At 36.7% G+C, this 18,365-nt stretch overlaps 2 protein-coding genes and 1 long non-coding RNA gene across 4 annotated transcripts; 2 read left to right on the top strand and 1 right to left on the bottom strand.

Moving 5' to 3' along the window:
* Nucleotides 1-4,578: 4,578 nt before the first annotated feature.
* LOC126765576 (uncharacterized) lies at nucleotides 4,579-5,476 on the top strand. Its single transcript, XM_050483184.1, has 2 exons — nucleotides 4,579-4,725; nucleotides 4,800-5,476. The coding sequence occupies exons 1-2, from the start codon at nucleotides 4,579-4,581 to the stop codon at nucleotides 5,352-5,354; spliced, it is 702 nt and encodes a 233-aa protein (XP_050339141.1). The 3' UTR covers nucleotides 5,355-5,476.
* Nucleotides 5,477-7,062: 1,586 nt separating this feature from the next.
* Nucleotides 7,063-13,020, top strand: LOC126765414 (uncharacterized). 2 transcript variants are annotated; one of them, XR_007668361.1, is made up of 3 exons: nucleotides 7,063-7,222; nucleotides 11,557-11,751; nucleotides 11,807-13,020. It is a non-coding gene; the product is annotated as an uncharacterized LOC126765414 (long non-coding RNA). The 2 variants fall into 2 exon arrangements; XR_007668360.1 differs by lacking the exon at nucleotides 7,063-7,222 and having other exon boundaries at nucleotides 11,525-11,751.
* A 293-nt stretch (nucleotides 13,021-13,313) lies between these two features.
* Nucleotides 13,314-14,018, bottom strand: LOC126765575 (uncharacterized). Its single transcript, XM_050483183.1, has 2 exons — nucleotides 13,875-14,018; nucleotides 13,314-13,813 (listed from the first exon to the last, which is right to left on the bottom strand). The coding sequence occupies exons 1-2, from the start codon at nucleotides 13,948-13,950 to the stop codon at nucleotides 13,314-13,316; spliced, it is 576 nt and encodes a 191-aa protein (XP_050339140.1). The 5' UTR covers nucleotides 13,951-14,018.
* Nucleotides 14,019-18,365: the final 4,347 nt, after the last annotated feature.

Below are 18,365 nucleotides of genomic sequence, written 5' to 3'. Positions count from 1 at the left end.
AAATGACTGGAAATTGATCCTGAAAATTACTCAATCAAAATCATTCAATTTTGTTCGACCATTTTCTCCCGAGGGAACAGTCAATTTACAATGAATGAATAAAATTGACTGTTTTCTATAAATTTTTCTATTGAAAATGAGTAATTTTCCATTAAAAATTGATAGTAAATGCTGGCTGGGTGATTTAGGTAAACAAAAAATAACCCGAAAATGTGCGTTGGTGTTAGTTTATAGAGAAAAAAAAGTGTAGTTGTATTGGAATATTTTTCACAAGCGGGTAACCGTGGTTGGCAGGGTGGATAAAGCAAGACAAATTATGAAGTTGAAGAGAGAGTTGTGCGCTAATGGGAGATATTTCGTAATAAAAACGTGAGCATGATTCCTTCCTGAAACAAGGCGAAAATTTTGGGACAAAGAAATTTGTCCGCTAAAGATATCCTGCGATATGAGCTGTCCGCGAGGAGAGCTTTTACTGTATATACAAGTATGTATATAATATATAATTTGGTCAGTTGGGTTAATTTTGTACTGCTGCCATCTATCATATTTGATGCCTCTTCCAGATCGATCGATTCTTTCTGAAGAATCGCACTAAGTGAATGAGTTAGAGAATATTACATAGGCAAAAAACTTTAATTATAAATGCAAATTTACACACGGTTGAGATGAGTACCGTTTTCCAATCACTAATTTTTGTCAGAGCTTTGGCGATCAACGACAATTTTCCGGAATCCTGCCGTTGAACCCAAGTATTTTTATACTCTTGCAACATGTTGCCACAGAGTATTATAGTTTTGTTCACGTAAGGGTTGTTCCTATCACCTAAACCTAAAGGAGATAGATATAGGGTTATATATATATTAATGATCAGGATGACGAGAAAAGTTAAAATCCGGTGACTGTCTGTCTGTTCGTCCATCCGTCCGTACAAGCTGTAACTTGAAAAAAAAATTGAGATATCTCGGTGAAACCTGGTACGTGGACTCCCTAGTATAAAAAAATTTCGATTTGGTAGATGGGCGTAATCGGACCGCTGCCACGCCCACAAATTGCCATTAACCGAAAACATGTAAAGTACAATAACTAAGCACTTAATTAAGGTATAAAGCTGTAAATTGGTACAGAGGATCAATGGTCATGAGTGGTTAATTTTTTTTTTTAAATGGGCGTGGTTCAACTCTTCTCATAAACCGCTTAAGCTACAACAACCAAATTTTCTAAGTACAAATCCTTTAAGAATTTCTACCAACAGTGTGAAAATGGATGAAATCGGAGGATAACCCCGGTCACTCCCCACATAACGGTACTATTAAAACTACTAAAAGCGCGATACTACAAGAGAGCTTTATAGTAAATAGTGGGAAGTTGGAAGAAAGACGTGGCAACGCCAATTTTGGTAAAATCCATGTCTCGGGACCCGACCCACCGATTTCGACATAATTTAGTGCATGGCATTCTTTTTACATTCTTATGCCACATTGTGAATATAGGTCGAACAACAACCACGCCTACTTCCCATATAGCACAAATTTTAATTCCACTTGATTAGTTCAGTTTCCAGTACACAAATCAATAAGCAATTAATATAACGGCATAAAAATTTGCACGAATAGTCTGTGCCAACTTATGGCCAAAAATTGTTTAAATGTAATAAAAACTGTTCAAGCCCCAAGGTACCAAATATTTAGACCCCGGTACCTATAGTTGACTTTTGATCGAAAATGTCGGTCAACGTGTAACTGAAATTAAGAAATAAACCTTCTCTTATAAGGATATGTCTGTATGTCGGAAATGTGTTGAATTAGACGAATACTTCCCTTAGCCCCTTATACTTATTATAAAGATTTTCGAACTTCTCGGTGACTTTGCATCGCAATTGTCGCCGAATATGTGAGTTATCCAAATGAAAATAAAAAAGCGCGTTTTAATCATAACAGTGAATCTTTGTGCCTAAAATAGATCAATTTGAGCGAAAACTTGATCAATACAACTACATTAGTTATTACATCATTAAATTACAATCGGCGTTTACATGATTTTGCATTGTTTCGATGCTGTTTCGCGAATGAATTCCCGAACCCGTTTTATGTGAAGATCGCGATATTGATCTGAATTGCGTTTGAACGGTACATTTAGAATTTTTCGCAGAACTTTATTTTGGAATCTTTGCACCGCTTTAATGTATAACGGTACAGCGCATCCTCATAGTTTAATTAAAGGTTCAAATGTGTTTCAACGTTTGATTGTACATAGACTAAGATTTTATTTGATGTTGTTAAGGTTAATTTGTTTCCGATTAACCAGTTTATTTTTTATTGTATTTTAGCTTTAGATCTGTAACTTTTCTTTGTATATGCTCTTTCTACTTCAACTTTGCCTTCAACGTCATCCCAAGATAATTCGCCAAGGTGGAGTACGGGAATACTTCATTTCCAATATGTAAGGATAGACTTCAACTCGTTTATTTTATTTTTATAAAAATCGTATGTGGATTGATTCAAGAAAGTGCTGTTGATATACGTCAAACCACAAATTTTCTTGCATCCATCAACACCCAACCCCAATACTCGCATTGCAAAAATGAAGCGCCAATTCAGTTCATACATCCTGTCAATTTGTTCACATGTTAAAATATATTTTGAATTACATCGTTCCTATGCTACTACAATTTTAAATCCGAAACCAAATTTAGAGCATTGTTTAAAAACAATTTTCCATTACACAGTTTATCTTCACCCTCACTTTTAATAATACGAGTATTTGAACACCGCACAAAACACGAGAGTGTCGAAAAAACCATAGCAAAGTCGATGATCGAATATTGCACCAATCACCCTTTAATTTTTTGCCGATGCACTCTTGAAAGAACCCTCCTTTATTTCAGGATTTTTCAGATTCAGATAAGATCAAAGCTTTGGATATGCTCAGAATTTTATATTGAATAAAATCAACGAATTAAAATTCCATTTCTGTGTGTTCAAAATGGGTTGATTCGGGTCAATACTTCTCTGAGCCGCCATAATCCTAATATAAAGATTTTTGAATTTCCAGGTGATTTAATGCTCGTTATACTATATATACGCCAATATTTGAGTTATCTCAATGAAAATGACAGAATATATTTTACTAATAACAGTAAATCATCGCACCTAAAATAGATACAATTGGGCGAAAACTTGAACTAACCCCCATATAACCATTACCAAAATTTTCGAACATACGGTAATATAATTGGTGATGGTATGCGAGGTATGTACCTTTTTTTAGTATGTGGCTTGATAATACATAGTTAATAGATAAAATCGAGTCGATACTATCATACGATATACTACCTACGTATAATCATTTTGGTTTTTCTAACAAATCTTATGACGAAATGTAGGCCAGTGTATAAGATATACAAGTTTGTATGTAGTGTATGTATACATATAATTGCTTAGATTCCGATCCAATGGTTGATGGTTTACATCGTAAGGTATTTCCCTGGCTTTGATTCCTGCAAGCTGCCCTTTCTTACTTGTTTTTATTTGTGTTAACTACATACATATATAAACTTATAGTATTCAATTATACATTTTTTTACATCTTACTAATAGTTTTTTTATAGTTTAAGTGTTTGAAATATGTCTTTACCAAACAAACAACTCGATTCAACGCACAAATTCGAGATCTATGAAGAAATTGCTCTGGGCGTCAAAGCAAAAGTATTTCGGGCAAAAGAGCTAGATAATGAAAATTCATCACTAGGAACATCAAATGTCGTTTGAAGAAGAGTTTCCCACTTTACGGGATCACTCCAATCATCCAAAAATTACAAGAGTATAAACTGTTCTTTTGCTCCTGATCTTTGCCCTTTCTTATTTGCTTTAATATAAAGTTATGCCAACACCTGAAGTGTTTTCCCCAGTTTTCAGCCTTACTTGTTGACTTACTAACACATTTACATTCACAAAATTTGTAATTATTTACATATATAAAATATTTGAAGTCTACACCATTAGAACGGTTTTCAACTCCATTAATGTTGCAGCAATTCAATTTGAGATCAAACTATCTTTTTTTTATGATTTTGAGAACTGCAACTATTTTCAGTCGAATTTTCTTTGGTCTTCTAACTAATTCTTTCTATCTAATTTCTAACTAAATTATAAAAACAATACAGTTCAGCTTTTGCTTACGAAAAGGTGAGAAATTCAGCCCTATCACGCAATCCATCGTAGACTGTTTTTTCGGGAAAGTTACGATACTGCTATCATGCAATTCGAATAGTTCCGAAAGTAAGTTCGAAATTCGTAGAGTTGCATTCACTGAATTCACTCGGAACGGAAAATTTTTAAGTTTAGCGGAATTTTTGTACGACAGGTTTGTGGTAACGGAGAAATAAATTTAAAAAAGAAAAATGTAAGTTTTAAATTAAAAATAAATATGTTATAGTTTGAATTCAATTAAAACTTGTTTTAGAACTTTTAATTGAATTCAAACTATAACATATTATCAATTAAAACTTTTAATTCAAATCAAACTATAACATATTTCCGCAGGTCCAAAGTAATTACCACCAAGCAACAATATGCACTAATGGTTGAGCTGTTACAGCAAAAGCCTAAAATGGCGCAGGGTTTTACAAAGTGCCCTAAAGAGGAAGTGGCAGCTTTTTGGAACAACATGGCCCAAGAACTAAATAGTGTTGGTCCGCCTATCAAGGATATTTCCAGCTCGAAGAAGGTAATATAATAAAGTTATAAATTTTATTGTTGTAACAGGATAATTAAAAGCTTGTTTGAATTATTTTTTATTAGGTATGGCTTGACTGGAAGGCGTATATAAAAAGGAAACTTGTTGAAAATAAAAAGGAGCAGTCAGCTACTGGTGGCGGCAGATATAGGCAGCACCATTTCAACGAATTGGAGGAAGCGGTGATAGCACTAACGGCATTGCAAACAAGTGCAAGTGGCATTGACAATACAGTTAGCATCGGCTTACCAATTGTAGCCGACGTGGGCAACGAGACGTTAGCTGACGTATCAATGCCATCAGTGACCTGCAGTCCAGCACTGCCTAAACGTACTACTAGGCCACCGGAAACCTGTACAGCCGATGTAATTAAAGAACAATTTCAAATTCAAAAAGATTTTCAGGAAAAGGTCATCGAAAAGTTGGATGATCTTTCAGTACGTATGCGACGAGTGGGCAGAGCATTGGAAGTGCAAAATGATTTAAAAAATGCGGAAGTGGAAGAGATTAGAAGGCACAACATAGCTATGGAGAATTTGATAGCTGCTAAGAATTCGATTAAGCAGCGAATGTTAGAAATAGAAGAAAAAAAATTGCAAGCAATGACAAAAAATAATTAAATTAATTAAATAAATACTTATTTAAAACTATAACCATTTTGTGTTAATATTTATTTAGGATATTATACTCTGGTAAGTGTTGCACATATAGCTTCTCTGATTTGTGAAGCTGCTTCACTATAAGTTTATGAAAGAATTTCATTACTTTCTGTCAAAATATTTGGTTCCGAATTATTTTCTAAACTTTCATCATTCACGCGAAAGTGAATGCAAACGTTGTGTAACGCTGCCGCAACATTAACGATTTGAGATGCCTTCCATGGCTCGTAGTGAAGTTCACGAGCACCCAGAAGACATCTAAATCGATTTTTAAAACTCCTATTGTTCTTTCAACGATATTTCTCGCTTTTGCATGTATCTTATTATATTTCTCTTCTGGGCTTCCTGAGGGAGGGGTACGGAATGGTGTCATTAACCATGGTTCTAAGGCATATCCAGATCTCCTGTACAAATATAAAATTTTGGGAATTTTTGTAATATATATGTTTGTATGTATAATACCCAAAAGCCAAGTGTTTCGTTCACCATCGAGGTACTTTTTCTCAAGAAAATAACGAGCATTGCTGACATTCCATATGTGCGAGTCGTAATTGCTGCCAGGAAACTGAGCGTTCACATAACGTATTTTCATTTTATTGTCACATATCTGCAAAACATTGATTAAGATGTTTGAAATGCGAATTTGTTACCAGACTTACAATCATGGCATTGATACTAAAGTATCCTTTGCGGTTATAATAGAGAAACTTATCTTTAGTTGGAGCAACGATTTTAATATGTGTCCCGTCTACACACAAAATCGCGCCTGGAAATCCGTATTTCTGAAAAAAATCCTTTTTCGCTTCCCTTTTTTCAACGGTTTATCCACTGAGGGCACAAATGGGACTGAAGCAATCCCAATACTTCTTTTAAGATGCAACAAAATGTTGACTGAGCCATTGGAATATCGAAGTCTTTACCCACTCCATGCTGATAGCCTCCTTCAGCTAAAAACCGTAAAACCGAAGACAATCGATGAAGTAAAGAAATAGATGACGATCTTGAAGAACTTGCATTCCTCTCTAGAACATCGAGGACATATGTAAAGGCCGCCTTATTTAAGCGATAGTTTTTAATAAACCTGTTTTAGAAAAATAATTTTAATAAAATTTAATAATGAATTTTTGTGGATTTTTGAACTGTACATTGTTTCGTCCACATCGAAAGGGTTGCTCTTGTCCCTCAGTGATTTTCGTTGAATTTTTAGATCACGCCGACTTCTCTCACGTTCTTCCTCAAGCAACATAAATAAAAACGTTAGCGAATACATATTTTGTTCGTAAAATCAATTTGAATATAAACGATTTCACTTTTATTAATCAAAATTTTAATATTTTCTTCTACACAGCTGATTTCGAAATGTCAAAATTCAAATTTAAGTCTGGCAACAAAAGTTTCGAATTCACATGAATTCAGTGATAGCAAATTATGCGTATTCGTAGCGGACATTCGTATTCGTAGCTTCGCTACGATGGATTGCGTGATAGGGCTGATTATTAGTTTTGATCAGTCATCAACTGACACTTGACGTAAACAGTTGTGCTCTCAGTTGTATTGTCTGCGAATTCAGTTAAAACAGAGTAGTTTATTATCTCATTCCTCATCGCACTTTATTCCATCAAATTTGTTAGTGAATTTTAGTGAATTATCTTAATTGAATTAGAATCGTTAAAAAATGTCCCCTTGGGGGACCACTTCAGAAAATAATAGGTTCGCCCTATTATCTTCTAGTCCCCAACCAAAAAGAAAAAAAAATGGAGCAATTATCGAAGGATGAATTGCTTCCTACTTTACCAACAACAAAAAAAGATAGCCCCAAGTATGTGGTGGTAAGTTCAAGTGAAACAAGCAAACCTTTAAATAAATTTTCATGCTTCGCTGTGCATATAGCCCCAAAACATATTAGTTCTGATATAATAAAAATTAGCGAATTAAAAGACGGCAATTTACTACTCATAGTAAAAAATAACACTATTGCAAAAAAATTCACAGCAATAAAACACCTCATTGGCATTTGTGATGTAAAAATTGAACTCCATAAAAATTTAAACTCCTCAAAAGGCACTATCTACGCTCCGTGTTTAAATCAAGTCTCTGACAATGAAATAATTGAAAATTTGAAAGAACATGGTGTTACATCCATTTACAAATTTCTAAAATATATAAATGGTCAACCCACCCCAAGTGGTGTGGTTCTTTTAACCTTCGATCGCTACTACTTACCCGAAAAAATTGATGTATCATGGTATACCACCAAGATAAGACCCTACTACCCAAACCCAATGAGATGCAAAAACTGCCAACTTCTTGGCCATACAAAAAAACGCTGCAATAAGATCCCTATCTGCGACACATGTGCATTACCAACACACAATCCCTCACCCTGTACTCGCACTCTCTGTGTAAATTGTTCTGCTGAACACGCCGCCTCAAGCAAATTGTGTCCAAAGTTCAGTGAAATAAAAAAAAAAAATAATAACAATTCAAACAGATAATAAATGCTCATTTCACGAAGCACTAAATATTCACAAAGCACAAATACCACATGTTTTCAATTCTTCATCTCCTTCATTCGCTAACATACTTAACAATCCGACAAACACAGATCTCTCTAATAACAAACAAAATACCCAAAGAGGAGCGCAAATCTCTTCTTCTACTCCTATTTCATATCCACCATCTAACTCTAAAACAAGAAAACACGTTATTTTCGGTTGCACCGAAGCTAAATACCCCTCACAGGTACATTTCTGTTAGTAAGTACTCTTATGTGTTCAGTTTGTATGGAAGCTATATGCTATAGTTAACCGATCTGATCAATTTCATCGGAGATTACGTTGTTGGCTTAGAAAATAATATATACCAAATTTCGTTAATATATCTTGTCAAATGTGAAAGTTGTCCATACAAGAACTTGATTCCGATCGTTCAGTTTGTATGGCAGCTATATGCTATAGTTAACCGATCTGAACAATTTCTTCAGAGATTACATTGTTGCCTTTGAAAATATTATATACCAAATTTCGTGAATATATCTTGTCAAATGTGAAAGTTTTCCATACAAGCATTTGATTCCGATCGTTCAGTTTGTATGGCAGCTATATGCTATAGTTAACCGATCTGATCAATTTCATCGGAGATTACGTTGTTGGCTTAAAAAATAATATATACCAAATTTCGTTAATATATCTTGTCAAATGTGAAAGTTGTCCATACAAGAACTTGATTCCGATCGTTCAGTTTGTATGGCAGCTATATGCTATAGTTAACCGATCTGAACAATTTCTTCAGAGATTACATTGTTGCCTTTGAAAATATTATATACCAAATTTCGTGAATATATCTTGTCAAATGTGAAAGTTTTCCATACAAGCATTTGATTCCGATCGTTCAGTTTGTATGGCAGCTATTTGTTATAGTGGTCCGATATCGGCCGTTCCGACAAATAAGCAGCTTCTTGAAGAGAAAATGACGTTTGCAAAATTTCAAAACGATATCTTAAAAACTGAGGAACTAGTTCGTATATATACAGACAGACAGACGGACAGACGGTCAGACAGACGGACATGGCTAAATCGACTCAGCTCAACATACTGATCATTTAAATAAATACTTTAAAGGGTCTCCGACGATTCCTTCTGGGTGTTACAAACTTCGTGACAAACTTAATATACCCTGTTCAGGGTATAACAATACACGAACAACGAAGCAACGAAAATAAAACCACCACAGTAAACTCAACAAATTCTAACTCTAAAACAAATAGCACAAATATTTAAAATTGCCTTATTTATTAAAAAGCAAATCAAACATAAAATTATCCCAATATTATCAAACATCTCCGTCATTGCGATAGAAGTTAACATTGGTTTCAAATTTTCTATAATCTCATATATCCCTCCGCATCAAAAGTTTGATGCAGGTGATCTTATAAATATCACAAACGCTGTTTCTCCACCCACCAAAATCATCGGAGATTTCAATGCTTGGAGTTCACATTGGGGATCCACTTCCTCTAACGTAAGAGGTTAAATAATAGAAGACGTTATACTAGCAAGAAATCTCGTAGTTCTTAACGATAGATCACCAACCCACTTCTCTACACACAAATCGTTCACTCATGTAGACATTTCCCTTTGTTGAGCATCCATTGCCCATAAACTCTCTTCTTACACTTTAGAATATCTTCACAATACCATTTTCCGCTCATAGCTTCTTTCGTTACGCCGATGCAATGTACGATTAAACCGCGATCAAAATTTCTTATAGAAAAAGCCGATTGGCTTAAATACTGCTCCCTGATTAACTCAATTACAAACACTAGAATAACGTCAAAGAATATAAATGCAGAAGCGTCGAATAAAAAAGCAGTTATACGCTCCGCTGCTTATCTATCCATTCCTCAAACAAACACAAGAATATTTACCACCAAACTCCCGTATTGGTCCAAGCTACTAACTGCTCTAAGAAGTACAAAGCAATCACTTTGGACTACATATAAACAAAATAGAACAGAAAATTTAATTAGATATAAAAAAGCAAATTCCAATTTCAGGAGAGAACTTAAATCCGCAAAAAGGAAAACTTTTGAACAACTAACAGGTAGTATAAATCCCACTTCAAGCCCTAAAAAAATATGGAGTGACATAAAAGCTCTTTCAGGTGGATACCATCAAAACAAAATAGACTTTATCCAATTACCGTTAGGTCCTATTTATGATCCTCAAAAAATCGCTGAAAATTTTGCCAAGTAATGGTCAAACAACTCCAAAAATTCAAACTTTCACTCTAATTTTATTACTCTTTCAAATGAAGTAGTTTCACAAAACTACTACAACTCACCGTGTTTTGAAGCAACCTTGATAGAATCTCCCATTACAATTGAAGAATTTGATTTTACTATCAGCAAAATGTCTGGAAAAACACCTGGATCAGACAAAATTTCTTACCCCCTATTAAAAAACCTCCCACACTCCTTAAAAGTCAGATTGATAACTTTATACAATAACATATTAGAACAAGGCTTACTGCCTCAGGAGTGAAAAAAAGCTGTTGTAATCCCTATCCCCAAACTTAACAAATCAAATACCTCAATCACGGACTTCAGACCAATTTCTTTGATTCCTTGTATGGCAAAAGTTCTGGAAAAAATCATTTAAAAGAGAATAATGTGGTATGCCAAACAAAAAAATTTAATAAGCCCCAATTAGTTCGCTTTTCAAAGTGGTCTTGGTGTCATTGACCCCCAATGAATGAACATTGCGTCTCTTCAACAATATCTGCGAAAAACCATTTATCTGTCCTCAGCCTAGACTTTGAAAAGCTTTTAATAGAATCGGAGCACATACATTACTACAAGAACTACAAAAATGGCACATTGGAAACAAAATGTATTTTCAGTAAGTGTTAGCAACTTCAACTCCAATATTTTCCCCCTTCATAACGGCATACCACAAGGATCTCCTCTCTCAGCAGCGTTATTTATTATAGCCTTTAATCAACTCAGCAACTTAATAGCCTTAAACCGCAACGTTGACCACCTTATCTACGTTGACGATGTATTAATATTCTCGGCTTTAAAAAATTTGAACGAAGTAAAAATCAATTTTACTTATATTCTGACCGACATAATGGAATGGTCTAAAGCGACAGGAACCAAAGTTTCTGCAAGCAAAAGTTCAACATTTCACATCTGCAGAAAAAGAAATTGCACCTTCCCTAACTTTGTCTTTGAAAATACTCAAATCCCACATACTAACATCTTAAGAATACTTGGTATATTATTTGATAAAAAGCTAACATTTAAGGAACATTGTAAATATGTTAGATTAAGCTTACTCAATAGATTAAACATTATTAAGTTTCTTTCATCAAAACACTGTCACATACACATCTCAACACTTGTAAATATCACAAAAGCACTGATGTTGTCAAAAATAGATTTTGGTCTCGCAATTTATGGACATTGTGCAAAAAAGCACCTCACTCTCATTGAAACCCCTTATCACATGGCGGCAAGAAGAAGCATTCGCGCATTCCCCACCTCACTAACCAAAGTAGTACTAACTGAAGCGCGTCTTCCAAACATTCATCAGAGAATAAAATTTAACACAATGATGCTCATACCAAAGTTCATTATGGTATTCAGAGTTTACTTTTAAAGTTAATAGGTGGCAACTTTAACAAGATAACACATTCAAACTGTGAGCAACCCTTCAAACAGCTGATTCGAACTGTCAAAAATTGTGTAGCTACAAAAATATTTACATGTAAGCAATGCCTCGCAGAAGTGGAAAAGAAAAATTACTAAACGGACTGTGTTTAAAAAACATGTTGGAATTGCTGCTCCAAGATTCAAGTAGGTGCACATTTCTATATTCATATATCTTTTATAATTTTGCGCATTGATTTAGGAAGTGAAGATGAGGACTGCGATATTCTAATGGACTTTAATGTTAGTGCAGCAATAATTTTGTCCTCAAGAAGATGCAGCCACGTAAATGTGCCAAAATCTACAAATTGGATTAACACAATCCATACAATCGTATGCGGCAAATGTTACGACTGGAAACTCCGGAATTTCAACATATTTTAAGCTTAATCAAAGAAGATACTGCTTTTAAAAATAAAAATTCGGTTCCTCAAATGCCAGTGGAATTGCAATTAAAGATCGCACTTTTTTGTCTTTGTGTTGGCCAACTAGGGAAGAAAGACGCAAACTTGTAGCCAATACAATGCACGAGCTGCCAGGGTGCATTGGCTATGTCGATGGCACTGAAATACGTTTGTCGGAATATCCAATTAAGGATCATGAATTCTATTTTTCCAGGAAAAAACAGTATTCCATGAAAATGCAAATAGTGTGCGACTATTCTTTGAGAATTCGACAAGCAACAATTGGATATAGGGGCAGTGTACATGATGCTAAAATTTTTGCAGAATCAGCTATTGGACGAGCACCTGGAAATTATTTTTGTGAAAGGCAATGGATAGCCGGTGATTCTGCGTATCCCTTAAATAGAAATATAATTACACCTTTTCGGCAAAATAGCAACGAACTGTCGCAATATAAAAGGGATAGGTTCAACAAATACTTTTCTAAATATCGAGTACGAGTGGAAAAGTGTTTCGGCAAATTAAAAGACAGATTTAGCAGCTTAAAAGAGCTTCGGTTTCGATTGTCTAACGAAAATAATTACAAGAGCTGTTGCAGATGGATTTTAGCCTGCAGCATTTTGCATAATATATTGCAAGACTTTAACAATGACGACGATAATAGCTGTGATGGGGAAGAAATTGATTATCCTCCAGAAATTTATGAACAACACGAATTACGAATTGCATTGGCTGAATTTGTTAATAATAGGAGCTCCCAATAAAAGTTTCTAAGTGATTTTTTTTTTTTAATTTTTAGAACTAATGTGTTTTTTTTAACCAAATACCATTTAGTTGTAAAGACAATTATCTTAATATTTAAAGGAAGAGTTCCAATGTAATTAATAAATAGACTAGTAATTTTTGTTTATATCATATTCGTAGTGCTTTCTTGGTGTATCCTCGGAATGGGTTAAAAATTATAAAGTACAGAAAATAAAAACCGCCAAAGAATATGTAGCAGTGTTTCCGACGACGTGTTTTTCTTTACGCTTGATTTGCAAAACAGGTTTTTATCAGCACAGGCTTTAGTTATTTAAATTGAATTAGTTTCGTATAGAAATCTAAACTTTACAAATTTTCATCGAAATATTCAACTTTTTAGTCGATATTTTTAGCCTTTTTGGTATGCAGTTCAATAGCCTATTAAATTTTATTGGAATAAAAGATGTTTAATATTTTTCTAATGAAGGTGTTATACATGTTTTCTTCATATAACGCGATTTATTTTCTATATGGAAGAAAATACTTAGCACCGCGAGATTTTTATTGCATTATTTTCATTTTTTCCATTTCAATTCTTTCCTTCATTTCCAGTTCTTTCATAGCTATTCTCTCCCTCATTTGAATTTCCAAAACTTGAATTTCCCTGTCTGCTTTTTTTTCTACCAACTCTTTTTCAAATTTTTCTTTATCAAACAAAAATTGTTGCTCTTTTAGCACTAATTCATTTTCCCTCATCTTAAATTCCTTCTCGATTCTGTCTTTTTTTGCATCCAATAAGCTGGAGTGTACATCGAGAACGTCTGATAGGGCTGTACGCGAATATATACCCTTTCGGACAGCCTTTGACGTAGAAGGGGTGACCAGAGGCTCGGGTAATGCCACGATTTCCTCGACGGTTATATCAGAGGACGTGGCATTTTCTGGTGAACCAGTACATGCAATGTCCTCGGTATCCAATACAAGGCAGTTTGAAGTGAGCTCCCTATAGCCAAAAATGTCTTCTAAGTCATCGTACCGGGGACACATCCTTACGATCGCGTCTAAAAATGAAGTGTATTTTAGGATATATACATTTAAAAATTTATGATGTGTAGAACCTACTTTTGGTAGTGTCACAATTATCCATGGTGCCACTTCCCGTTGCATTTTGCCAGGACTTGGCCTTGGTGTACTGCATTCTTAAGTTTTTTACCTTGCAACGCACCAGAGTCCAATGCAAGTCGCTGCCAGTTTAGTTCAAAAATCTTTTATAATAATGTTGGGCCGTTGGTTTCTCTAGTGGCCTGTTGTCCCAAAAAGTTGATTAAACTTTCATTTTCGTTGTCGGTCCACTTTCTGTAGGGAGCCTTTCGAACACGCTTATGTACAACCTGCAATAGAACAATTATAGGCAGAATATTTTCATATTTATATTTAAAAATATTGCGAATTGCGTTTACCTTCTGTATTTCTGTGTTGCTTTCCATTTTTTCTAAACGCGAATATTCAGCTGGTCAAAGTTGCCAGTTTAGCAGGAAACAAAAACACGAAGTAAAGTAGAGTAATTTTGCCTAAGACTGTTATTTCGAACTTGTATAGGAAACAACAACAAACAAAGTTACCACGTAGTAAAATGTTTTGAAGTTAACAGATGGCAAAATTAACACATCAGATAATAAGGAACTGTGAACACCCTACATGTTTCGATCTTGTTTAATCTACTGAAAACAAATCCTAAAACCAACAAGCCATCTACGATAAAATGCTTGAATATTATCAATCAGTTTCATATGACTTCGACACCGCAACTTTTAAAAGTGAACACCCACCCGCTTTGGCTAAAGCTTAGTACGCAGCTCTCAAGAAACGTAAAAACTTCATATAAAAAAACGCTTAAGAAACGGTCAAGAAACTTTCCTGCGATAAATTTATTTGTGCTAGTACGCAGCTAACTAATTTTTTTGATACTTTTTTTCCGTAAAATGTGAATATGACAAACCTGGTTTTGCGAAGAAACATCAAATCAACAATTGTTTCTTGAAGGAAATTCGAAGTAATCGTCAAATTCATCCTAAATTAGTTGAAATCATTATAATGAAGTATATTCCATTTTGAAATGTTGTATAAAACCTACCAATCATCAACAACATTTCTTAAATCTCAATGAAAATATTTATGTTACCATACACATACACACATACATATTACGCACAAAGTTTGTTTTTTTTTGTTTATTCTCTCTTGCTCTTCTAATGTAGATCATTCACAATGCGTAACCAGCTGCCAAAATTACTTGAGAAATAATGTATTTTTTTTCTTGAGCAATTACTTGCGAGCTGCATACCAACCTTAACGCTGAAATCATCTATAATAAGTACGCTATTTGAATTTCAAAAAACATCCACCAATGCAGAGCAATATATCCAGCTATTCAATGACGCAGTAGTAAAGTACAAACCGGAGTGGAAATTAATATACACCGATGGATCCAAATCAGGCACCCACACTTCGTTTGCGGTAACAAACGACCAAGGTGTCACCATAACCGTCGGAATTTTACTAACGTACTGCTCGATATTTACAGCTGAAGCGGCTGCGATATATGAAGCGGTTCTATTTGTCGCACAAACAGGAAAAAAATATATCATATGTACAGATAGCAAATCAACAATTAACACTATTTTAAATGAGACAAACTCAGTGCCGATAAACAATATAAAAGAAATTTTGTATCAACACAAAAACAGAATTAAGATCATGTGGATCCCTGGGCATACTGGTATTAGAGGAAACCAACTTGCAGATGACCGTGCAAAAATGGCTGGAAAAGAACCACTACTTTTATTCGAACACTGTACGTTGAAAGACATTCGCAATATGGTAAAAAAAGTACTTGACGAGTCAGCATCGAGAGATTGGTCAAACTTCCAACACTATTCTTCTTCTTAATTGGCGTAGACACCGCTTACGCGATTATAGCCGAGTTAACAACAGCGCGCCAGTCGTTTCTTCTTTTCGCTACGTGGCGCCAATTGGATATTCCAAGCATAGCCAGGTCCTTCTCCACCTGGTCCTTCCAACGGAGTGGAGGTCTTCCTCTTCCTCTGCTTCCCCCGGCGGGTACAGCGTCGAATACTTTCAGAGCTGGAGTGTTTCCGTCCATTCGGACAACATGACCTAGCCAGCGTAGCCGCTGTCTTTTAATTCGCTATTCGATATCTCGTACAGCTCATCGTTCCATCGAATGCGATATTCGCCGTGGTCAATGCGCAAAGGACCATCAATCTTTCGCAGAACTTTTCTCTCGAAAACTCGCAACGTCGACTCATCAGTTGTTGACATCGTCCAACCCTCTGCACCATATAGCAGGACGGGAATTATGAGTGACTTATAGAGTTTGGTTTTTGTTTGTCGAGAGAGGACTTTGCTTCTCAATTGCCTACTCAGTCCGAAGTAGCACCTGTTGGCAAGAATTATCCTGCGTTGGATTTCTAGGCTGACGTTGTTGGTGGTGTTTACGCTGGTTCCAAGATAAACGAAATTATCAACGACTTCAAAGTTATGACTGTCAACAGTGACGTGAGTTCCAAGTCGCGAGTGCGACGACTGTTTGTTTGATGACAGGAGATATTTCGTTTTGCCCTCATTCACTGCCAGACCCATTTGGTTTGCTTCCTTGTCCAGTCTGGAGAAAGCAGAACTACCGGCGCGGGTGTTAAGGCCGATGATATCAATATCATCGGCATACGCCAGCAGCTGTACACTCTTATAAAAGATGGTACCATCTCTATTAAGTTCTGCAGCTCGAACTATTTTCTCCAGAAGCAGGTTGAAAAAGTCACACGATAGGGAGTCGCCTTGTCTGAAACATCGTTTGGTATCGAACGGCTCGGAGAGGTCCTTCCCGATCCTGACGGAGCTTTTGGTGTTACTCAACGTCAGTTTACACAGCCGGAGTAGTTTTGCGGGGATACCAAATTCAGACATCGCGGCATAAAAGCAGCTCCTTTTCGTGCTGTCGAAAGCAGCTTTGAAATCGACGAAGAGGTGGTGTGTGTCGATTCTTCTTTAACGGGTCTTTTCCAAGATTTGGCGCATGGGGAATATCTGGTCGGTTGTTGATTTGCCAGGTCTGAAGCCACACTGATAAGGTCCAATCAGTTTGTTGACGTTGGGCTTTAATCTTTCACACAATACGCTCGATAGAACCTTATATGCGATGTTGAGGAGGCTAATCCCACGGTAGTTGGCGCAGATTGTGGGGTCTCCTTTTTTATGGATTGGGCATAGCACACTTAAATTCCAATCGTTGGGCATGCTTTCGTCCGACCATATTTTACAAAGAAGCTGATGCATGCACCTTATCAGTTCTTCGCCGCCGTGTTTGAATAGCTCGGCCGGCAATCCGTCGACCCTGCCGCTTTGTTGTTCTTCAGGCGGGAAATTGCTATTCGAACTTCTTCATGGTCGGGCAGTGGGACGTCTGCTCCATCGTCATCGATTGGGGAATCGGGTTCTCCTTCTCCTGGTGTTGTGCGTTCACTGCCATTCAGCAGGCTGGAGAAGTGTTCCCTCCATAATTTAAGTATGCTCTGGGCATCAGTGACTAGATCACCTTTGGGGGTTCTACAAGAGTATGCTCCGGTCTTGAAACCTTCTGTAAGCCGCCGCATTTTTTCGTAGAATTTTCGAGCATTACCCTGTCGGCCAGCTTATCAAGCTCTTCGTACTCACGCATTTCAGCCTCTTTCTTCTTCTGTCTACAAATGCGTCTCGCTTCCTCTTCAACTCTCGGTATCTATCCCATCCCGCACGTGTAGTGGTCGATCGTAACGTTGCGAGGTAGGCAGCCTGTTTTCTCTCCGCTGCGACACGGCACTCCTCGTCGTACCAGCTGTTCTTTTGCACTTTCCGAAAACCAATGGTTTCGGTTGCAGCTGTACGTAAGGAGTTTGAAATGCCATCACACAGTTCCTTTATACCGAGTTGTTGACGAGTGCTCTCAGAGAGCAGGAGTGCAAGCCGAGTAGAAAATCGTTCGGCTGTCTGTTGTGATTGCAGCTTCTCGACGTCGAACCTTCCTTGTGTTTGTTGGCGCGCGTTTTGCTGCACACGGGCCCCGGGAGTTAATCCCCCCCAACCATTTAGGGTGTTTCGTCGTGGAGGGTGGGTTTTCCGACCGTGTGTCAAATAAATTTTTTTGCCCCCCCTGGCGTTTAAAATCGCCAAGCACGATTTTGACATCGGGCCATAAAAACATCTTTTCAACCCTCCTTCTCTTCCCCTCGGGGGTGGGCGCAAATCGGGGAATTTTGTTAAAAAACCTCGCTTTTATGCATTTAGCGAAAGTTTATTCACCCAGGAATATTGGGACTCGGCGACGGGGTCTCCTTCCCCCCGAATCCCCACCCAAACGTGGGGGGCTCCTTTATTGGCCCCCTGTAGTAAATTCAAAGGGCCTACTTTCTGTCCTTTTTTCCGTCCATCCCTTTTTTGGGCAGCGGGGTGTCAGCCTTTGCCCTTTTCGGGACATCAACCAGCCGGGGCGGGCCCCCCCAATTGGGGCCGGGCATTCCCGGGGATGCCCTCAACCCCCTAGTCCTTATTTCGTTG

Source organism: Bactrocera neohumeralis, unplaced genomic scaffold (genome assembly GCF_024586455.1).
Source record: "Bactrocera neohumeralis isolate Rockhampton unplaced genomic scaffold, APGP_CSIRO_Bneo_wtdbg2-racon-allhic-juicebox.fasta_v2 cluster10, whole genome shotgun sequence".
Classification (NCBI taxonomy): domain Eukaryota; kingdom Metazoa; phylum Arthropoda; class Insecta; order Diptera; family Tephritidae; genus Bactrocera; species Bactrocera neohumeralis.
The sequence above is the reverse complement of the archived record's forward strand: the minus strand, read 5'-3'. Positions and strand labels throughout refer to the sequence as shown.

Bases quoted from the DNA above. Each gene is read 5' to 3' on its own strand.
- LOC126765576 (XM_050483184.1), top strand. From the start codon at position 4,579: ATGGTTGAGCTGTTACAGCAAAAGCCTAAAATGGCGCAGGGTTTTACA. The intron at 4,726-4,799 runs GTAATATAATAA...ATTTTTTATTAG, and splicing joins ATATTTCCAGCTCGAAGAAG to GTATGGCTTGACTGGAAGGC.
- LOC126765575 (XM_050483183.1), bottom strand. From the start codon at position 13,950: ATGCAGTACACCAAGGCCAAGTCCTGGCAAAATGCAACGGGAAGTGGC. The intron at 13,814-13,874 runs GTAGGTTCTACA...CTTCATTTTTAG, and splicing joins TAATTGTGACACTACCAAAA to ACGCGATCGTAAGGATGTGT.